Source organism: Stigmatopora argus, chromosome 8, assembly GCF_051989625.1.
Source record: "Stigmatopora argus isolate UIUO_Sarg chromosome 8, RoL_Sarg_1.0, whole genome shotgun sequence".
NCBI lineage: Eukaryota > Metazoa > Chordata > Actinopteri > Syngnathiformes > Syngnathidae > Stigmatopora > Stigmatopora argus.
The window spans coordinates 13,176,047-13,192,975 of NC_135394.1; the positions used below are offsets into that span (position 1 = coordinate 13,176,047).

At 37.8% G+C, this 16,929-nt stretch overlaps 2 protein-coding genes, 1 long non-coding RNA gene and 10 other non-coding genes across 18 annotated transcripts; 2 read left to right on the top strand and 11 right to left on the bottom strand.

Moving 5' to 3' along the window:
- Positions 1–127: 127 nt before the first annotated feature.
- LOC144079443 (uncharacterized) lies at positions 128–1,995 on the bottom strand. Of its 6 annotated transcripts, none has more exons than XR_013301532.1 (5): positions 1,781–1,995; positions 1,283–1,410; positions 1,010–1,153; positions 666–799; positions 128–494 (listed from the first exon to the last, which is right to left on the bottom strand). It is a non-coding gene; the product is annotated as an uncharacterized LOC144079443 (long non-coding RNA). The 6 variants fall into 6 exon arrangements; XR_013301533.1 differs by having other exon boundaries at positions 1,305–1,710; XR_013301531.1 differs by having other exon boundaries at positions 1,283–1,710.
- On the top strand, positions 546–3,560 carry sele (selectin E). Its single transcript, XM_077608220.1, has 9 exons — positions 546–607; positions 693–765; positions 847–1,245; positions 1,329–1,433; positions 1,531–1,722; positions 1,817–2,008; positions 2,628–2,825; positions 2,899–3,031; positions 3,136–3,560. The coding sequence occupies exons 2-9, from the start codon at positions 732–734 to the stop codon at positions 3,194–3,196; spliced, it is 1,314 nt and encodes a 437-aa protein (XP_077464346.1). The 5' UTR covers positions 546–607; positions 693–731; the 3' UTR covers positions 3,197–3,560.
- Positions 3,561–5,180: 1,620 nt separating this feature from the next.
- LOC144079441 (L-selectin-like) lies at positions 5,181–8,986 on the top strand. The gene is made up of 5 exons (XM_077608221.1): positions 5,181–5,525; positions 6,904–7,008; positions 7,865–8,056; positions 8,144–8,236; positions 8,314–8,986. Exons 1-5 carry the CDS (start codon positions 5,186–5,188, stop codon positions 8,385–8,387), a joined length of 804 nt encoding a protein of 267 aa, XP_077464347.1. The 5' UTR covers positions 5,181–5,185; the 3' UTR covers positions 8,388–8,986.
- Positions 5,900–6,013, bottom strand: LOC144080828 (U5 spliceosomal RNA). Its single transcript, XR_013302673.1, has one exon. It is a non-coding gene; the product is annotated as a U5 spliceosomal RNA (small nuclear RNA).
- On the bottom strand, positions 6,417–6,630 carry LOC144080820 (small nucleolar RNA U3). Its single transcript, XR_013302665.1, has one exon. It is a non-coding gene; the product is annotated as a small nucleolar RNA U3 (small nucleolar RNA).
- A 1,564-nt stretch (positions 8,987–10,550) lies between the features above and the next one.
- On the bottom strand, positions 10,551–10,764 carry LOC144080818 (small nucleolar RNA U3). The gene has a single exon (XR_013302663.1). It is a non-coding gene; the product is annotated as a small nucleolar RNA U3 (small nucleolar RNA).
- A 586-nt stretch (positions 10,765–11,350) lies between these two features.
- LOC144080826 (U5 spliceosomal RNA) lies at positions 11,351–11,464 on the bottom strand. Its single transcript, XR_013302671.1, has one exon. It is a non-coding gene; the product is annotated as a U5 spliceosomal RNA (small nuclear RNA).
- A 621-nt stretch (positions 11,465–12,085) lies between these two features.
- LOC144080825 (small nucleolar RNA U3) lies at positions 12,086–12,299 on the bottom strand. The gene has a single exon (XR_013302670.1). It is a non-coding gene; the product is annotated as a small nucleolar RNA U3 (small nucleolar RNA).
- Positions 12,300–12,676: 377 nt separating this feature from the next.
- On the bottom strand, positions 12,677–12,890 carry LOC144080819 (small nucleolar RNA U3). The gene has a single exon (XR_013302664.1). It is a non-coding gene; the product is annotated as a small nucleolar RNA U3 (small nucleolar RNA).
- Positions 12,891–13,684: 794 nt separating this feature from the next.
- On the bottom strand, positions 13,685–13,898 carry LOC144080822 (small nucleolar RNA U3). Its single transcript, XR_013302667.1, has one exon. It is a non-coding gene; the product is annotated as a small nucleolar RNA U3 (small nucleolar RNA).
- Positions 13,899–14,608: 710 nt separating this feature from the next.
- On the bottom strand, positions 14,609–14,822 carry LOC144080824 (small nucleolar RNA U3). Its single transcript, XR_013302669.1, has one exon. It is a non-coding gene; the product is annotated as a small nucleolar RNA U3 (small nucleolar RNA).
- Positions 14,823–15,374: 552 nt separating this feature from the next.
- Positions 15,375–15,588, bottom strand: LOC144080823 (small nucleolar RNA U3). The gene has a single exon (XR_013302668.1). It is a non-coding gene; the product is annotated as a small nucleolar RNA U3 (small nucleolar RNA).
- A 691-nt stretch (positions 15,589–16,279) lies between these two features.
- Positions 16,280–16,493, bottom strand: LOC144080821 (small nucleolar RNA U3). The gene has a single exon (XR_013302666.1). It is a non-coding gene; the product is annotated as a small nucleolar RNA U3 (small nucleolar RNA).
- Between the last annotated feature and the right edge of the window lie 436 nt (positions 16,494–16,929).

Consider the following 16,929-nt stretch of genomic DNA (forward strand, 5'->3'; position numbering starts at 1 on the left):
CAAACCCCCAAAAAACCTTACAAACACCGTCGTACGGTGTTTGTAAGGTTTTTTGGGGGTTTGTAAGGGGAATCATAATCATTTATAAGGGCAGTTATCGACAGAGGTTGACAGGTATGATGTATAGTTATATGTAGTTGTATTTATTATAAATGTATAGTGAAATCTATTCTTATTATCGCTAAGAAATAATGTTTTTTTTATAAAAACAGAAAACAGGTACAATATAATATCCGTTTCCTGCCGATCTCACCTACTTTCTTAAGAATAAGAACAGAGAATCAAACTAATCAACATGTCACAAACCGTAATTGTAAGGAAATCACTATCAGCGAGCACTTCCGTTGAAGACAATGAGAATTTTTTTACCTCCTGTGGAATTTTAGAAAGTTCTAATGTGGAATTGCCGTGCAGTGGTGGCTGGAAGGAGGTGGGAATTTCCACAAAAGGACTGACGACCACTTCCCGGAAAGCCGGATCATGTGGAAGACGGCCTATAAAAGCAGGCCAAATATTATCAAGGAGCCACAGTCAGCTCACTGAGCTCATTGAGACAACAACACTTAAGACACTCAAGACAGACTCCTGCCATACATCACTTAAAACGGTAAGTGCGAATAAACATTTCAATTCAAAAACCTTGAGAATGCAAAAGTGTGACCCACCTCATCCTTGGCTTTGTCGTTCCTCAGGAGCTCGTCTGCGAATTACTTCAAAGTCCTACATCCAAAATGTCCTGGATCACCTTGGCCTTGATTTTCTCAAGTGGGTTCCAAATCCAATAGAACCGTCGCTCATTCTGTACGGAAACAATCGTTAAATATTGAATCTGTGTGCCATTTTCAGCACTCTGCCTGCAAGTTCAGTGTTGGTCCTACTTCTACTCCAACACCACCATGAACTGGAAGAATGCCCGAGCGTGGTGCCAGGAGCACTACACCGACATGGTGGCCATTCAAAACCAGGAGGAGATCGGCCATCTTAACGCCTGGCTGCCCAAAATGCCCACCTACTACTGGATCGGCATCCGCAAAATCAACGGCACCTGGACCTGGGTGGGCACCAACAAGTCTCTGACGGCGGAGGCCACCAACTGGGCTCAGGGCGAGCCCAACAACGGCGTGCACGGCAAAATCCTGGGCGTCAGCGAGGACTGCGTGGAGATGTACATCAAGAGGAGTTCCCAGCCCGGGAAATGGAACGACGAGAGATGCAGGAAGAGGAAAACGGCTTTGTGCTATGCAGGTGAGCGGAAACGACGGCGGTCGAGAAAGGGCTCAACTTCAAATGTTCAAGCATCTGACCTCCCTTGTTCTCCTTGTTCCCAGCTGCTTGTCAGAAAGACTCGTGCGTCCATGGAGAATGTGTGGAAACCATAAACAGCCACATGTGCCAGTGCTTCGAAGGCTTCTACGGAGAAAAATGTCAACACGGTAAGAATTGTCATCGATAGAAATTCCAAGACATGACATTAAAAACTCCCCCCCAAAAATGGTGCATGATTTAATATTTCCTCCTTGTTGATTTCAGTGATTCACTGCAACGAAAGCCACCTGACCCTTCCTCCCAAGGGCAGCGTGTCGTGCACGGGCGAGTATGGCAAATTCGCCTTTGACTCCTTGTGCCAGTACTCCTGCGAGGAAGGATACCAACTCAGTAGACCCGAACCCTTAAGATGCACCGCCACCAAAAACTGGTCACAACCGCCTCCTACATGCCAAGGTGAGCAGTACATCTCACGAAAAAACACACAATCTTATTTCATTCCAGTCTTCCTTACCTTGACCTTATTTCCTTCTTTGATTATTCTCCGCAGCCGTCCAGTGTCCCGCTCTACCCCAGTTAGAAAACGGCACAACCATCTGTGGAGATGAGAATCTGGACTCCAGGTTCAGCTATGGGCGCACCTGCAGGTTCAGCTGCGACCTCGGCTATCGGCTGGCGGGCCCGAGCGAAGTCACGTGCACTTCGGCCACCCGGTGGAGTGACACGATGCCGCGCTGTGAAGGTGAGAACACCCAGATTAAAACCACAAATTCAAACATATTTGGACAGAAATAATAATAATACATCTTTGGTATTATGCGTGGGACGTTTTTTGTTTTTTTTGCCGTGGTGGACCGCTGCTATAAAGGGCTAAAGTGTGTCAGACTCGGGTTGGTTCGCGGGCCGCTTTAACGTCAACTTGATTTCACGCCGGCCGGACCATTTTAGATATAATATTTAGATATATTTTTTATAAATGGATTAAAAGAACTGGATTAAAAGCCCTGAATATTCAGTTTTTTATAGATCTAAAACAATGTTTATTTTAACTTTTTTGTATATTTTTAGATTTTACAAAATGATTTTTGAACTAAAAACACAGAAAAAATTGATTAAAAAAATTACAATTATTGATTTAAAAGGGGGAAAATCAAGAAATTTAATATACATCTATACTCTTCATTTTAATTTGATCCTAAAACAGAAAGTCGGCACTCATGATTTACTTTCCCAGGCCACACAAAATGATGCGGCGGGCCAGATTTGGCCCCCGGGCTGCCACTTTGACACATGTGGGCTAAACTGTGTCAAAAAGTTGACATTTTTAAAAGTTCAAATTGTATTGTTCCCCCTCTCTCCAGCAATTACATGCGCTGCCCCAGAGGTTCCCAAAAGAGGCCACGTGAACTGCACTCCATCCCTCTTCCCATCGTGGAACTCCTATCTGTACGATACAGTCTGCACATTCAGCTGCGATGAAGGCCACGAGCTCCAAGGCCCTCCCACCTCGGCGTGCACGCTTCTGGGCGAATGGAACGTAGAGCCTCCAACGTGCATTGGTATGAAATTGAAGATTGAGATAGTTTAAATAGGTATGGTTGTCAGTCATTAACGACTATTTTTTTTTTGCAGAATCCACCACTGAGTTAGGTGCCATTACAGCTGGGGCAACAATAGGAGGCGCTGCATCTTTGTCGACTTTGTCTTTAGTCATGTGGATTCTCAGGCGAATGAGGAAGAAGGCAACAAAGTTTGAGCTAAACAGGTAAGATACCATTTAAAATTTACAGTATATTCATGGTGGTTATCCATTTTTTTTACCCAGAAGGTTTGAGCTCACAAGATGTCTTTTGTTTTTGTTTTTTACAGCAATTCTGACATTGAAGACCCTCCTCAGGTCTACAAAAACAGCATTGACAGCCTTATTTAGGACTTTGACATGACTGCGTCCATTTGAAAAATACCTTAAAAAAATAATTGAGTTACTTGTGCCATGTCACTGACATGTATTTACTCCCAAGGGGAGTTTTATGTTAAGCATATTGTTTGATACCATTAAGGACATGCAGGAACTGTAATGTTACATAACATAGCACACTGCCATGTTCTTATTAAGCTGTGAGTAATTTAGCATATTTATGGAATATGATATTTATTGTAGCATTTGATATGTTCTTTTATACTGATGTATTGATTGTCAAAATCATGGTTTAATTCTTTGTTAAATTTCCAATAACACTAAGTTGTACAGTTGTGTTTGCTAAATGCACCAGTAATAAAATAAAAATATGTCAAAAAAACATATGAAGTGGTCATCTTGTCATTACTTTAATGTTTCAAATTATTAACAATGCTACTTACTTGCACTATGAATATTCTGAAACACACACACACATACACACACACACACACACACACACACACACACACACAACAAGGCACAGCGTGCAAAAAATGTTGTTAAAGCGTATTTTGTCAAATGTGCGCAGAAGCAGAGGAAGCAATTTTCAGAAATGACAAAATACTTAATTATTATTTGTTACATAATGGGGGAAATTCATATCAGCATGTCATCATTATTGCTTGTCTTCCATCAGCACTTTAGGAAGGAAAAATGAAAAAGAGGTCACAGTAAAGGTGAGACACGAAATTCATCAGCAATTGTGTAACAATCTGCCAACCTTTCTATCCGCAAAGGTCGTGTGTTGAGTAATATTCAAAATCTATTTCTGGATTATGCAATGAAAAGCAATTCCCGTATTTTCCGCACTATAAGGTGCGGCTTCCTTCAATGGCCTATCTTAACATTTGTTTTATGTATATACGGCCCACCGGATTATAAAATGTAGTAGTCGTAGTAATGGTGGCTGTGGTAGTACTAGTAGGGGATTGTGTTATACAGCCAAATCTATGGCGCTGTAGTAGTAATAGTAGTAATAGAAGTAGTGGTTATAAGTTGTGTTAACTACGATCCATATATAAGGCCCAACGTTGCGCCTTATAGTGCGGAAAATACAGTACTTTCAAATAAATGAATACATAAAGTAAAAATAAAACAACTTCATACTTTAAATTAAAAAATACAAAGCCAAAGATAACTTCTGATCCTACTGTGTACTACAAGCTTACGCACAAGCGCAGTTTCAAAGCAATGAATAAACAAGCCCCAAAGGTATTATCCTTTTTAATCTTAACACAAGCTAAGTTTTGAAATAAATCACGCATGACTCATTGCCACCATCTTATCGCAGTTTATAGTACTTTGGGGACTGTCAATCATCACATTGATTGACACATTGTGCAGAAGCATCCAGGTATTGTCCAAACTGAGATCATATAAGAGCCTGAAATGAAACGCTGCTTTTTGCAGCCGTCTACCGCTGTGTAGTTTTCACTGGAAAATTCTCAAATTAACTCTGCTTTGGAATATACTTGTTCCGATAAACAGTCTACACCCTATAGCTGCCACCACTACGGGTAAGTGAGCACTCTCTGAAAAAGCAATGACATTAAGTTGTTTTTAACATTTTTGTTGTACAGGTTTATTTCTGAAAATGAACTGGATGCGGTTGCTGTTCCTCGGTGGGTACTTGGCCACTTTATTAAAAACACTTATATAATGAAATTATTTGCTATGAAAAAGTTGGCAAGAAAAAAATCAAACCTAGAACAGAAAAAAAAATGTGGAATACTTTGAACACACTGCCTTAGCACATATTAAAAAGCTGACTCCCATTTTAAACCATAATCTTGACTTCAAAACCTCAAACTCGTTATACGGAAGCCCCGATGATGGTTTAAAAACCTTGTATAATAACAACAATATACAATGCTAAGTATTTGCTTATCAAATTACAAATCAGGGTGCTGCCTCGCCGCTGTCACCACCGGATGGACATACCACTACTCTAACATCACCATGACGTGGAGCGAGGCTCGAAAGTGGTGCCAGATGCACTATACCGACATGGTGGTCATTCAGAACCAGGACGAGAACGCCGCGCTGGTCTCCTTCTTGCCAAACAAGAGCCACAGCCCGTACTACTGGCTGGGTATCACCAAAGAGCGCGAGGACGAAGATTGGATCTGGATCGGGAATAACAGCACGTGGGTGGGCGAAGAGTCCTGGGCGGAAAACGAGCCCAACAACAAACAAAGCTGGCCCGTTTGCGTGGAGCTCTACGTCAACGACCGAGCCGAACGAGGGAAGTGGAACGATGAGAAGTGCCGTCATGCCAAATTTGCAGTGTGCTATCAAGGTGATGATGGGAAACTTAATTGGAATGCATGGAATGTTTCAGTAGAATTATCAAGACAAACAAGGCACCACTTGCCGAAAACATTAATACAACAAATATACATTTTGCGTAATGAAAGCCAGACTTACAAATTGATCAAAAGCAAAAGAGCAAACGACAAATGCGCTAAATGTGCCTTATAATTCGGTGCGCCTTATAGGCCATCTAGTGGGCTGCAATTTGTCAGTAAAATATAGTCAGTCTGCAGTACTAACCATACTTTATTAGGTGGCCTTAAGTAGGGTGAGTTGGGTCTCAGTGTCAAATTGCTAAAACTAAAACCTAGCACCAGAAGTTGAGTAATTGCTCATTAATTTATATTCACAATGCTGGGCAGCTCCACAAAAGTAGAGCATCAAAAAATTGGTAATAACTCTTATTGTTCCTCCCCACGGAAATCTTTAGTAAAAGGCGAAAGATTTATACGATCTGAAGAGAATCAAGAGTGTACTATTGAAGTGAAGGATGGACGGAACAGGTCATTATCCACGGAACTGTTTTAACGAACGGTCTGAAGAACTGCAAACATTGGGGGCGTGTCCATTCAGATTGAGAAGCCAATAGTGTGGCAGCAGTTGTCTTTCAGTTGTATTCAACATTGCTTTGGCTCCAAAAAAATACATTTTGGAAATATTCCCATTGACTAATTATTAAATCCTGTTTCAATTATGATTAAAATGAGCATTTCAGATTTTTCTTTCAGGCCTACATATGTCCAATTTTCAGATCACGGTGAATTTTGATAACAGCAAAACTGATATTTGCTGCTATCAAAACTCAGAACTAGAAGATATTAGAAAAAAAAAATTATGCTTCTCATCCAAGTAGTTATTTTCTTCACATTATTATTAAACTACTCAGAACATATTCTTTCCATCCTTACTCCATGAAGAAGCAAAGAACATTCATCAATGGAAGAGAACATATGATAATTCATTATTCTCTACCAACTTTATGCTTAGGAAAGAATATCTCCCCTCATCATCGTAGTTAGCAAGACCAAACACTTTAGAAACACATTTCTCAAGTCAAGAACTATAGAAATGATCCCTAAGAGTATAGTCTTAACATTGATAGGGGCGACGATGCATAGTCATCTGTGAAGAAACCATTTTCAGCCAGAGTAACGCCGTTTGGTTCATTTTTAAAAAAAGGTTGCAAAATTATTTTTGGAAAAGTTAATATTATCCGGTGCGCCTTATTCATGAAAGTAAAATCATGAATTGATGGAGTGCTTTGTAGTCTGAAAATCTGGTAGTAAGAACCTCTGATTGAAATAGTAATATTTTAGTCTGGTAGTTGTAATAAAATAATAGTGTACAGATTTTTTTTGTTTCAGCTCAATGTAATGCAACGATATGCGGGAGAGGAAGATGCCAGGAAACTGTCAACAACGTCACCTGTTTATGTGAGGAGGGCTTTGAGGGGGAAGCTTTTCAAGCAGGTAAGGGGCTCTACCGTATTTTACTCGATTAATTCCTAATCTTATCTCTGGTCATAAGTCTAATGCAATTTCATGTGGGCCGGACCATTTTAGATATAATATTTAGATTTTTTTAAATAAATTGATTAAAAGAACTGGATTAAAAGGCCTGAGTATTCAGTTTTTAATAGATCTAAAACAATGTTTATTTTAGCTTTTTTAAAATATATTTTTAAATTTTACAAAATGATTTTTGAACTAAAAACACAGAGATTTTTTTTTAAAATTACAATTATTGATTTAAAAGGGGGAAATCAGGAAATTTAATATACATCTATACTCTTCATTTTAATTTGATCCTAAAACAGAAAATCGGCATTCATGATTTACTTTCCCGGGCCACACAAAATGATGCGGCGGGCCAGATTTGGCCCCCGGGCCGCCACTTTGACACATGTGGTCTAATGGAAATTAAAAAAAAAACATCTAAACCAAATATCATTCGGGGTTGCGTACATAGTCTGAGATTTGATGACTGAGCATTATTTCTCCACATTTTGAAACCTTATTCAAGTTTGCATTTTTATTCAATTCAAATTTAGGCAGGATTCTTATCAACACCCAAACAATTAATAAATGTTCACTTGCACTTTGTCACTTTTACCAGTTTGAATTTTGCTAACTTGCCAAAATGTCTATTAAATTTGAAACCTTCTCACTGTCTGCCTTTAAAAGTAATATTATCTCATCATCTCTGCACATGTATTGATATTATTGAAATGCCACAGTAATCGCTAGGCAACCATCTGCTTCCTCTAGTTCCTTCCCTTTGAAAGGTGTTTTTGTGTATGTTGTTTTTCATACTGGCACTCTTTAGTTTCAGTCCCCCCACCTCCAGAATGCCCACCTCTATCAACCCCTAATGGATACTTCCACTGCGCAGAAGGCAACCACACATTAAACTCTTCGTGTCAGTTCATATGTCACGCCGGTTTCCTGAGGATCGGATCAGCCGAGGTCACCTGCGGGGTGACGGCCAACTGGGGAGGCCCGAGGCCTGCTTGTGCAAGTAAAACACATTTTGTTACATCATCATTTTTAAAAGCACTACTATTATTATCGTTGGCCTAACGGTCACTATCATTGTATCCCGTAGGCTATAAATTCTTGTTGATTGTAGTAGGATGTGCAGTGCTGACATTTTTCTGCAGCTGTTGCATGTGTGTTCATTGGACGAAGAGCAGGAAAAGTAAGTGTTTGGAAGGCACGTATAAATGCAACGCAACACTATGAATAGAGACTTTAACAATTTCTTCATTCTAACAGGAAAGAATGCAGGCCAGTTGAGGTCAGTGTTGATTATTGACCAAAATGTTGTTTATGCTTTCTATCGTGTCTAAACTTCGTGTTTTTCTTACATAATAATCATGTTGGGCAGTTTCACAATGGTTTTTAGTCTTCTAAAATGATGAAATAGATTGATAACGGACACCTTTTAAATTGAAAGGAAATTACACATGAATTGTGTAATGCTCAAGTTTCTAAAGCCTTTAAAAAGCCTGATTTGAAAGCTTCAGTTTTATTGTTGACTGCAGCTGTATTGGCAAAAACAATCATTCTAATATAACCTGTCAATCATTCTCCTTCTGATCCTTCTCTGTAACTTTCAAGAGGGTTACTGATAACTAACCGCTTGCTCCCGCTCCCCAAAAAATTGACTACAAATACAAGATACTGTACCAAATTTAACAATGCAAGTGAAAATTCCATCAGACAGCCATGATACGTAATTTATGTTATTATTTAACAGGTTACCCGAAGATGGAGAAAGACTGCCTAGTGAAGTGGAGGGATGAAAATCAACACCATCAATCTAGTCAACTTCAAATAACAATATCTCTCATGTTTACTCCTGAACATCTAGATTGATCCTGCACAGGCAGTCATCTCAATAACTTTAATAATAAAAGAAACTGATGAAAATGTGTCAACAAAAATATTCTCTCATCATTCCAGTGTTTAACCAATAGAAATAACGATACTACCTGTCATTTAAGACAACCCTGATCCATTTGTCGAAACAAAATGTATCCATATACCTTAACTATCCCATCTACACATGTAAACAAACCAATAACAACATCTATGCATGTCGTATGCCGAACTACTGCAAGACTTTTGGAAATGAAAAGGCACACCCAACAAAATGGGTCCAAATCCAAGACATGAAATGCCTAGACAATTGTGTATACACTATGTGTGATATCCGGCGAGAAATATAATAATCTGATTGGCACACACTTACTGACAGTCCGCAGACAGTGTGCGGTAATCGGGAGGTAAGCGACCTGTATGTAATCGAGAGGTAAGCGACCTGTATCCACAACAGCGGAATGACAAATTACAAGTCCGTAACTTACACTTATTTAGGTCTTTTGCCGATTAAACGTAGCTTATGGAGAAGCACCATCAATTTCGTCACACGCAGTTTCTGCGTGTGATGACAAGTAGGCTTTTTTGTGTTGTGGTAATGACGACATGGCCTATGTCCGATTATTATTATTATTATTATTATTATTAATTGTTTTGTTGGAAAAAAGAGAACAAAATGACACAAACAATAATTCACATCTCCCCTTGTAAGGTCATTAAATCAAATTACAGTCAACTCCTAATTTTACAACACTGAATAACTTTAAAGCAAGAAGGATGAAAATATGACCAACACAAACTAGTATGTGTACTTACTACTTTCTTTCATGTCACTTTTGCTGCCTGGTATCAATTATTCCAAATAATGAAAATTTTAATTTATGAAAGAGAAGATGATTATTAAGTCAAGTAGGATTTTAACTCGGGGTGTCACAACAAAACTAAAATTCCTGACTCAATGTAGAATTTAGATAACTAACTACTGCCATCTGATGGGCTGCAACTCGTCAGTAAAATATAGTCAGTCTGCAGTACCGACAATACTTTATTAGGTGGGTTTAAGTAGGGTGAGTTGGGTCTCAGTAGTTGAGAAAGCAGATTGTACCAGATGAAAGTTGATTAATCGTTAATTTAATTATTTTCACAAAGTTGGGCGGCTCTGCAAAAGCAGAGCATCCAAAAATTGGTAACCAATTTGGTCACGGGGACTTTAAAATTTTGTAGTTGATAATGACCAATTGTAATTGAAAAAGTAACGGATGGACGGAATAAGTCATTTTCCACGGGACTGTTTTAACAAACGGCCTGAAGTGCTGCAAACATTGGGGGCGTGTCCATTCGGATTGCACAGCCAATAGTGTGGCAGCAGTTGTCTTTCTATTCAACATAGTAATTACATTTTGGAAATATTCCCATTGACTAATTACTAAATCCAGTTTCAATTCTGTTTAAAATGGCGTTTTCAGATTTTTCATTTAGGCCTAAAGATGTCAAACTTTCAGAACTCAGTGAATTTTGATAGCAGCAAAACTGATATTTGCTGTTATCAAAACTTAGAATTGGAATATATTAGTCCAAAACTGGAGTTATACTTTTGGTCTATGACGTTATTTTCTTCACTTTATTAGAAAACTACTCAGAACATATTCTTTCCATCTTTGCTCCATGAAGAAACAAAGAACGTTCATCAATGGAAGAGAACATATGATAAATCATTATTCTCTGCCAGCTTCACGCTCAGATAAGAATATCTCCACTCATCATCGTAGTTAGCGAGACCAAACAATTTAGAAACACATTTCTCAAGTCAAGAACTATAGAAATGATCCCTAAGAGTATAGTCTTAACATTGATAGGGGCGACGATGCATAGTCATCTGTGAAGAAACCATTTTCAGCCAGAGTAACGTCGTTTGGTTCATTGAAAAAAAATGTTGCAAAATTATTTCTGGAAATGTTAGTATTGCCTGCATCAGTCTCTTCATTTCATGTATACATCAATCATTGTGGTCGGTTTATTATTAATAACATTATTATTGTTATGGTTTTATTATATTACTTTAGGCCCGGTGGTGAGTGGTTAGCGTGTCGGCCTCACAGTGAGAGACCTGGATTCAAATCCAGGTCGGTCCACCTGTGTAGATTTTGCATGTTCTCCTCAAGCCTATGTGGGTTTTCTCTGGGTATTCCAGTTTCCGCCGACATTCCAAAGACATGCATGGTAGGCTGATTGGACAACCTAAATAATGGTATGAGCGTGGGTGGTTGTTTGTTTCTTTGTGCCCTGCGATTGGCTGGCTCTGGCCCGAGGTCACCTGGGATAAGCTCCAGCACCCCCGCGGTCGGAGTGAGCAGATCAAAGATAAGAGAAGTATACATTTAAACAATCCTATTAATTTAAGCTACTTCTGTTTATTTTGACAAGCATGGGAAGCCCCGCAAAAGCAGGGCATCAAAAAATTGGTAAAAACTCTTGTTGTTCCTCCCCACGGAAATCTTTAGTAAAAGGCGAAAGATTTATGCGATCTGAAGAGAAACAAGAGTGTACTGAAAATGAACTGATTCAACGGAAGAGGTCACTATACACCAAACCCTTTTAACACACGGTCTGAACTGCAGCAAACGTTGGGGGCGTGTCCAGTTGGATTTAGCAGCCAATCGTGTGGCAGCAGTTGTCTTTCAATTCAACATTGCTTTGGCTGCAAATAATTACGTTTCGACTATATTCACATTGACTATATTCGAAATCCAGTTTCAATCCTGAATAAATGAGAGTTTTTAGATGCTTTTTTTTCATTCAGTTAACATTGAATATATAGTGTAATGGAAAACGAATGTTTCCCCATGTATCGAAAATCTGAACTGCCTCACACTCACCATAAAAAATAAAATTGGAAATTTAAATGGGGCTTCATACAACTAAAAGCCTAACGTTATAATCATCCAGACAAACCTTACACATTATAATGATATTTGCTTATACTAGTACGAATGTATTATCTTTAAGCCTAGACACGACATACAAGTTTGCTTTGCTCACCTTTTCGTATTTAAAATGTTTGAATGCCAGGCTATCAATATTTAGATATCTATAGTTTCTTCCTCAAAATGTGTCACAGGAATTCAAACATTCAGTATTAATCAACATTTCTTCACAATATTGCACAACTACTCAGAACATATTCTTTCCATCTTTACTGCATTAAGAAGCAATGAATGATCATCAATGGAAGTGAATGTATGATAAATCATTATTCTCCACCAGTTTCACACCCAGGAAAGAATATCTCATCTCATCATCGTAATTAGCAAGACCAAACACATTGGAAACACATTTCACAAGTCATAAACGATAGAAATGATCCCTAAAAGTATAGTCTTAATTTTAACTAAGACGATGACGGATACTCAATCTGTGAAGAAACCAGTTTCAGCCAAAGTGACGTCGCCGGCCTTGTGCTTAATTTTATCCAAAATACACCATGTTTTGACCATTAGTGAAACTACAGGCGAATGTTCAAATGCTCCAAGAACAGATTGAATATAAAGTACATGACCAACTTCAGTACAAATAAATGAAAACAATAAATTTCACATGTGGACCAACTTTAGATTAACATCTTGCATAATATATCAACTTTGCTTTATGATCATGTTAGCCTCCATACGCTTAATATCAAATAGCTACACTCTAACAATGTCCTAAATTTCAAGCTTAAGTACTATTTCAGATGAATTTCCATTAACAATATTGCAATACTACTCAGAACATATTCTTTCTCTCTATGCTCCATATAGAAGCAATGAACATTCATCAAAGATAGAGAACCTATGATAAATCATTATTCTCTACCAGCTTCATGCTCAAGAAAGAATATCCCATCTCATCATCGTAGGTGGCGAGACCAAACAAATTAGAAACACATTTCAAAAGCCAAATACTATAGAAATGATCCCTAAGAGTATAGTCTTAATGTTGATAGGGGCGAGGACCGAAAGTCTTCTGTGAATAAACCATTTTCAGCCAAAGTGACGTCGCCGGCCTTGTGCTTAATTTTCTCCAAAATACACCATGTTTTGACCGTTAGTGAAACTAAAGGTGAATGTTCAATTCAGTTTGAATCTGGAAAGTTTGACAGTTTTAAATGATGCCACTTTATAAGTGTTCATATCCCAGAATGCTTTGCAAAAATGACTTTTAAAAACAATTGGTTTGTTTGAAAAAGAATCGCCATATTAAAAGCTTATTGCTTTATAAACGCGTAACGTACGCTTCATTTTCTCCAAAAGAACCACAATTTGAAAAGTAGTGAAACTACAACAGAATATTCAATTCTTATTGTGATCTGGAAAGTTCCAGTCGAATTCAACTTCAAAGTGAATTTCCTCGAGTTTGGGAGGAAGCCTAAGAACATACAAATCCCCATTGGGCTAGAATAAAAATTTCAACCCAGAAATCCAGCACTGGGAGGCCAAAGTACTACCCACTTCTTCACTATGTTTCTCCAGTAGCAAATTTAAAACAAACTATGATTAAATTCATTACAGACAAATGCCTGTCTTTACACTATCTGGACCAACTTTCCTTGCACTGCATTATATACACTATAATTTTCCTTACTTTCATCTCAGATAAAGTACACAACCTTGCTTTCTAAACCCATTATTATAACATCAAGGGGAGAAACCTCTATTCAAATGTTGCTTGAAGTCAGAGAATGAACACAGTATCTTGATGGCAGTAATTTCATTGACAAATTTGTATACCTACTCAGAACATATTCATTCCATCTTTGCTCCATGAAGAAGCAATGAACATTCATCAATGGAGGAGAACATATGATAAATCATTATTCTCTGCCAGCCTCATGCTCAGGAAAGAATATCTCCTCTCATCATCATAGTTAGCAAAACCAAACACTTAAGAAACACATTTCTCAAGTCAAGAACTATAGAAATGATCCCTAAGAGTATAGTCTTAATGTTGATAAGGGCGAGGACCAAAAGTCATCTGTGAAGAAACCATTTTCAGCCAAAGTAACGTCGCCAGTCGTATTACAGTGTTGACTTTAAAAAGTATTTCCTACGTGACTTTGCAAAATGTATGTATATCTTCAATCCAGTAGTTGGCCGTATCCAATTTTGCGATGTGATGGAATTTATTACAGCAAATTTTTGGACCAATTGTGGGGTTGGCCCAGGACTGGTTGCCAGCCAATTACATTGGACGAATGGGGTTGACGGGCAATCATTTACGATCCAATCAATGGAGAATGTAAAGTTTTGGGGGAAATTTCCACATGTTTGGAATGTGTGAGGAAACCTAAGGAGAACATACAAACTCCCCATTGGGATAAAACAAAGATTTCAATCTATAAACCCAGCAAAAGTACTAACCTCTCCCTCACTATGCTGCTCCAATAGCAAATTGAACATAAAGTATAGCCAAGTTCAATACAAATAAAAGCCTATCACTGGAGCATCTCGGCCAAATTTACATTTTCTGTATTATACTATAACTGTCCCTACTTGTATTTAACATAAAACACACAAGCTTGTTTTAGTTTGCCATTAATCCAAATAAATCTGTAAGAGACAAAGTGCCATAGATACCTCATTCAAAAAGTACCAGAAGTTGGAGAATGTGCATAATATATTGTTGGTAGCACATTTATTGACAATACTGCACAACTACTCAGAACATATTCTTCCCATCTTTACTCCATGTAGAAGCAATGAACGTTCATCAACGGAAGAGAACATATGATAAATCATTATTCTCCACCAACTTCACGGTCAGGAAAGAATATCTACTCTCATCATCATAGTTAGCAAGACCAAACACTATAGAAACACATTTCTCAAGTCAAGAACTATAGAAATGATCCCTAAGAGTATAGTCTTAACGTTGGTGGAGGCGACGATGCATAGTCATCTGTGAACAAACCATTTTTAGACAAAGTAATGTCGCCAATCGTATTACAGAGTGTTGACTTTAAAAAGTAGTTCCTACTTGACTTTGCTAAATTTATGGATATCTTCAATCCAGTAGTTGGCCATGTTTGGAAAGTGTGAGGAAACCTAAGGAGAAAATAGAAACTCCACATTTGGGTAGAATAAAGATTTCAATCCATAAACCCAGCACTGCGATTCAAATGTACTAACCACTCCCTTACTATGCTGCTCCAATAGCAAATTGAATAAAAACTATGACCAAGTTCAATACAAATAAAAGCCAGTCATAACAGCATCTGGACCAAATTTACATCTCCTGTAATATCCTATAACTGTCCTTACTTTTATTTTACATAAAACACACAAGCTTGCTTTATTTTCCCATTAGTTGGAATAAAACTGAGAAACAATGTGCCACTAATAATTCATCCAAATAGTACTTGAAACTTAGAGATATGCACTATATACTAACTGGAATAAATGTATTGACACTAATGAACAACTACTCAGAACATATTCTTTCCATCTTTGCCCCATTAAGAAGCAATGAACATTCATCAATGGAAGAGAACATATGATAAATCATTATTCTCTACCAACTTTACGCTTAGGAAAGAATATCTCCTCTCATCATCATAGTAAGCGAGACCAAACACTTTAGAAACACATTTCTCAAGTCAAGAACTATAGAAATGATCCCTAAGAGTATAGTCTTAATTTTAGTAGGGGCGACGATGCATAGTCATCTACGAAGAAACCATTTTCAGCCAAAGTAACGTCACCAATCATATTACAGTGTTGACTTTAAAAAGTATTTCCTACTTGACTTTGCAAAATGTATAGATACCTTCAATCCAGTAGTTGGCTATATCCTAATTTTAGATGTGATGTAACTTATTTCATCTCATTTTTGGACCAATTGTGGGGTGGGCCCGGAACTGGTTGCCAGTCAATTATATTGCATGAATGGGGTCTCGACAGCAAGCATTTACGATCCAATCAATGGAGAATGTAAAGTTTTGGGTGTAATTTCCACATGCTTAGAATGTGTGAGCAAACCTAAGGAGAACATACAAACTCCACATTAGGATAGAATAAAGATTTAACCCATAAACCCAGAACTGTGAGGCAAAAGTTCTAACCATTAACCTCTATACTGCTCCAAGAAAAAATTGAATACAAAGTACATGACCAAACTCAATTCAGATAAATGAAAACAATAAACTCCACATGTGGTCCAACTTTACATTAACATAATATATACTGAACTTGCATAATATACCAACTTCTCTTTATGATCATGTTAGCGTCTGATAGGTTTTTCCCTAATAGCAATACTAGGACAATGCACTTGATTTTATGCCTGACTACTATTTACGACAATATTCCATTAACAAAATGACACTACTACTCCGAACATATTCTTTCTCTCAATGCTCCGTGAAGAAGCAAAGAACGTTCATCAAAGAGAGAGAACATATGATAAATCATTATTCTCTGCCAGCTTCGCGATCAAGAAAGAATATCACGTCTCATCATCGTAGTGAGCGAGACCAAACAAATTAGAAACACATTTCTCAAGTCAAAAACTATAGAAATGATCCCTAAGAGTATAGTCTTAATGTTGATAAGGGCGAGGACCAAAAGTCATCTGTGAAGAAACCATTTTCAGCCAAAGTGACGTCGTCACCCTTGTGATTATTTTTTTCCAAAATACACCATGTTTTGACCATTAGTGAAACTACAGGCGAATGTTAAATTCAGTTGGGATCTGGACAGTTTGACACAGTTTTAAATGATGCCAGTTTATAAGTGTTCATATCCCAGAATGCTTTGCAAAAATGAATTTTAAAAACAATTGGCTTGTTTGAAAAAGAATCGCAAAATTAAAAGCTTAGTGCTTTATAAACGCGAAGCTAGAAGTCAAATGTAGGGGTATTTTAAAATGCTATACCAAAAGAAGGGAATAGTAGGTAGATTTGACATTTAAATGTGAAAAGTGGGCGAACAGTGTCCATCTATTATTGCGTCCGGGGGGTAAACAAGCGAGTACATT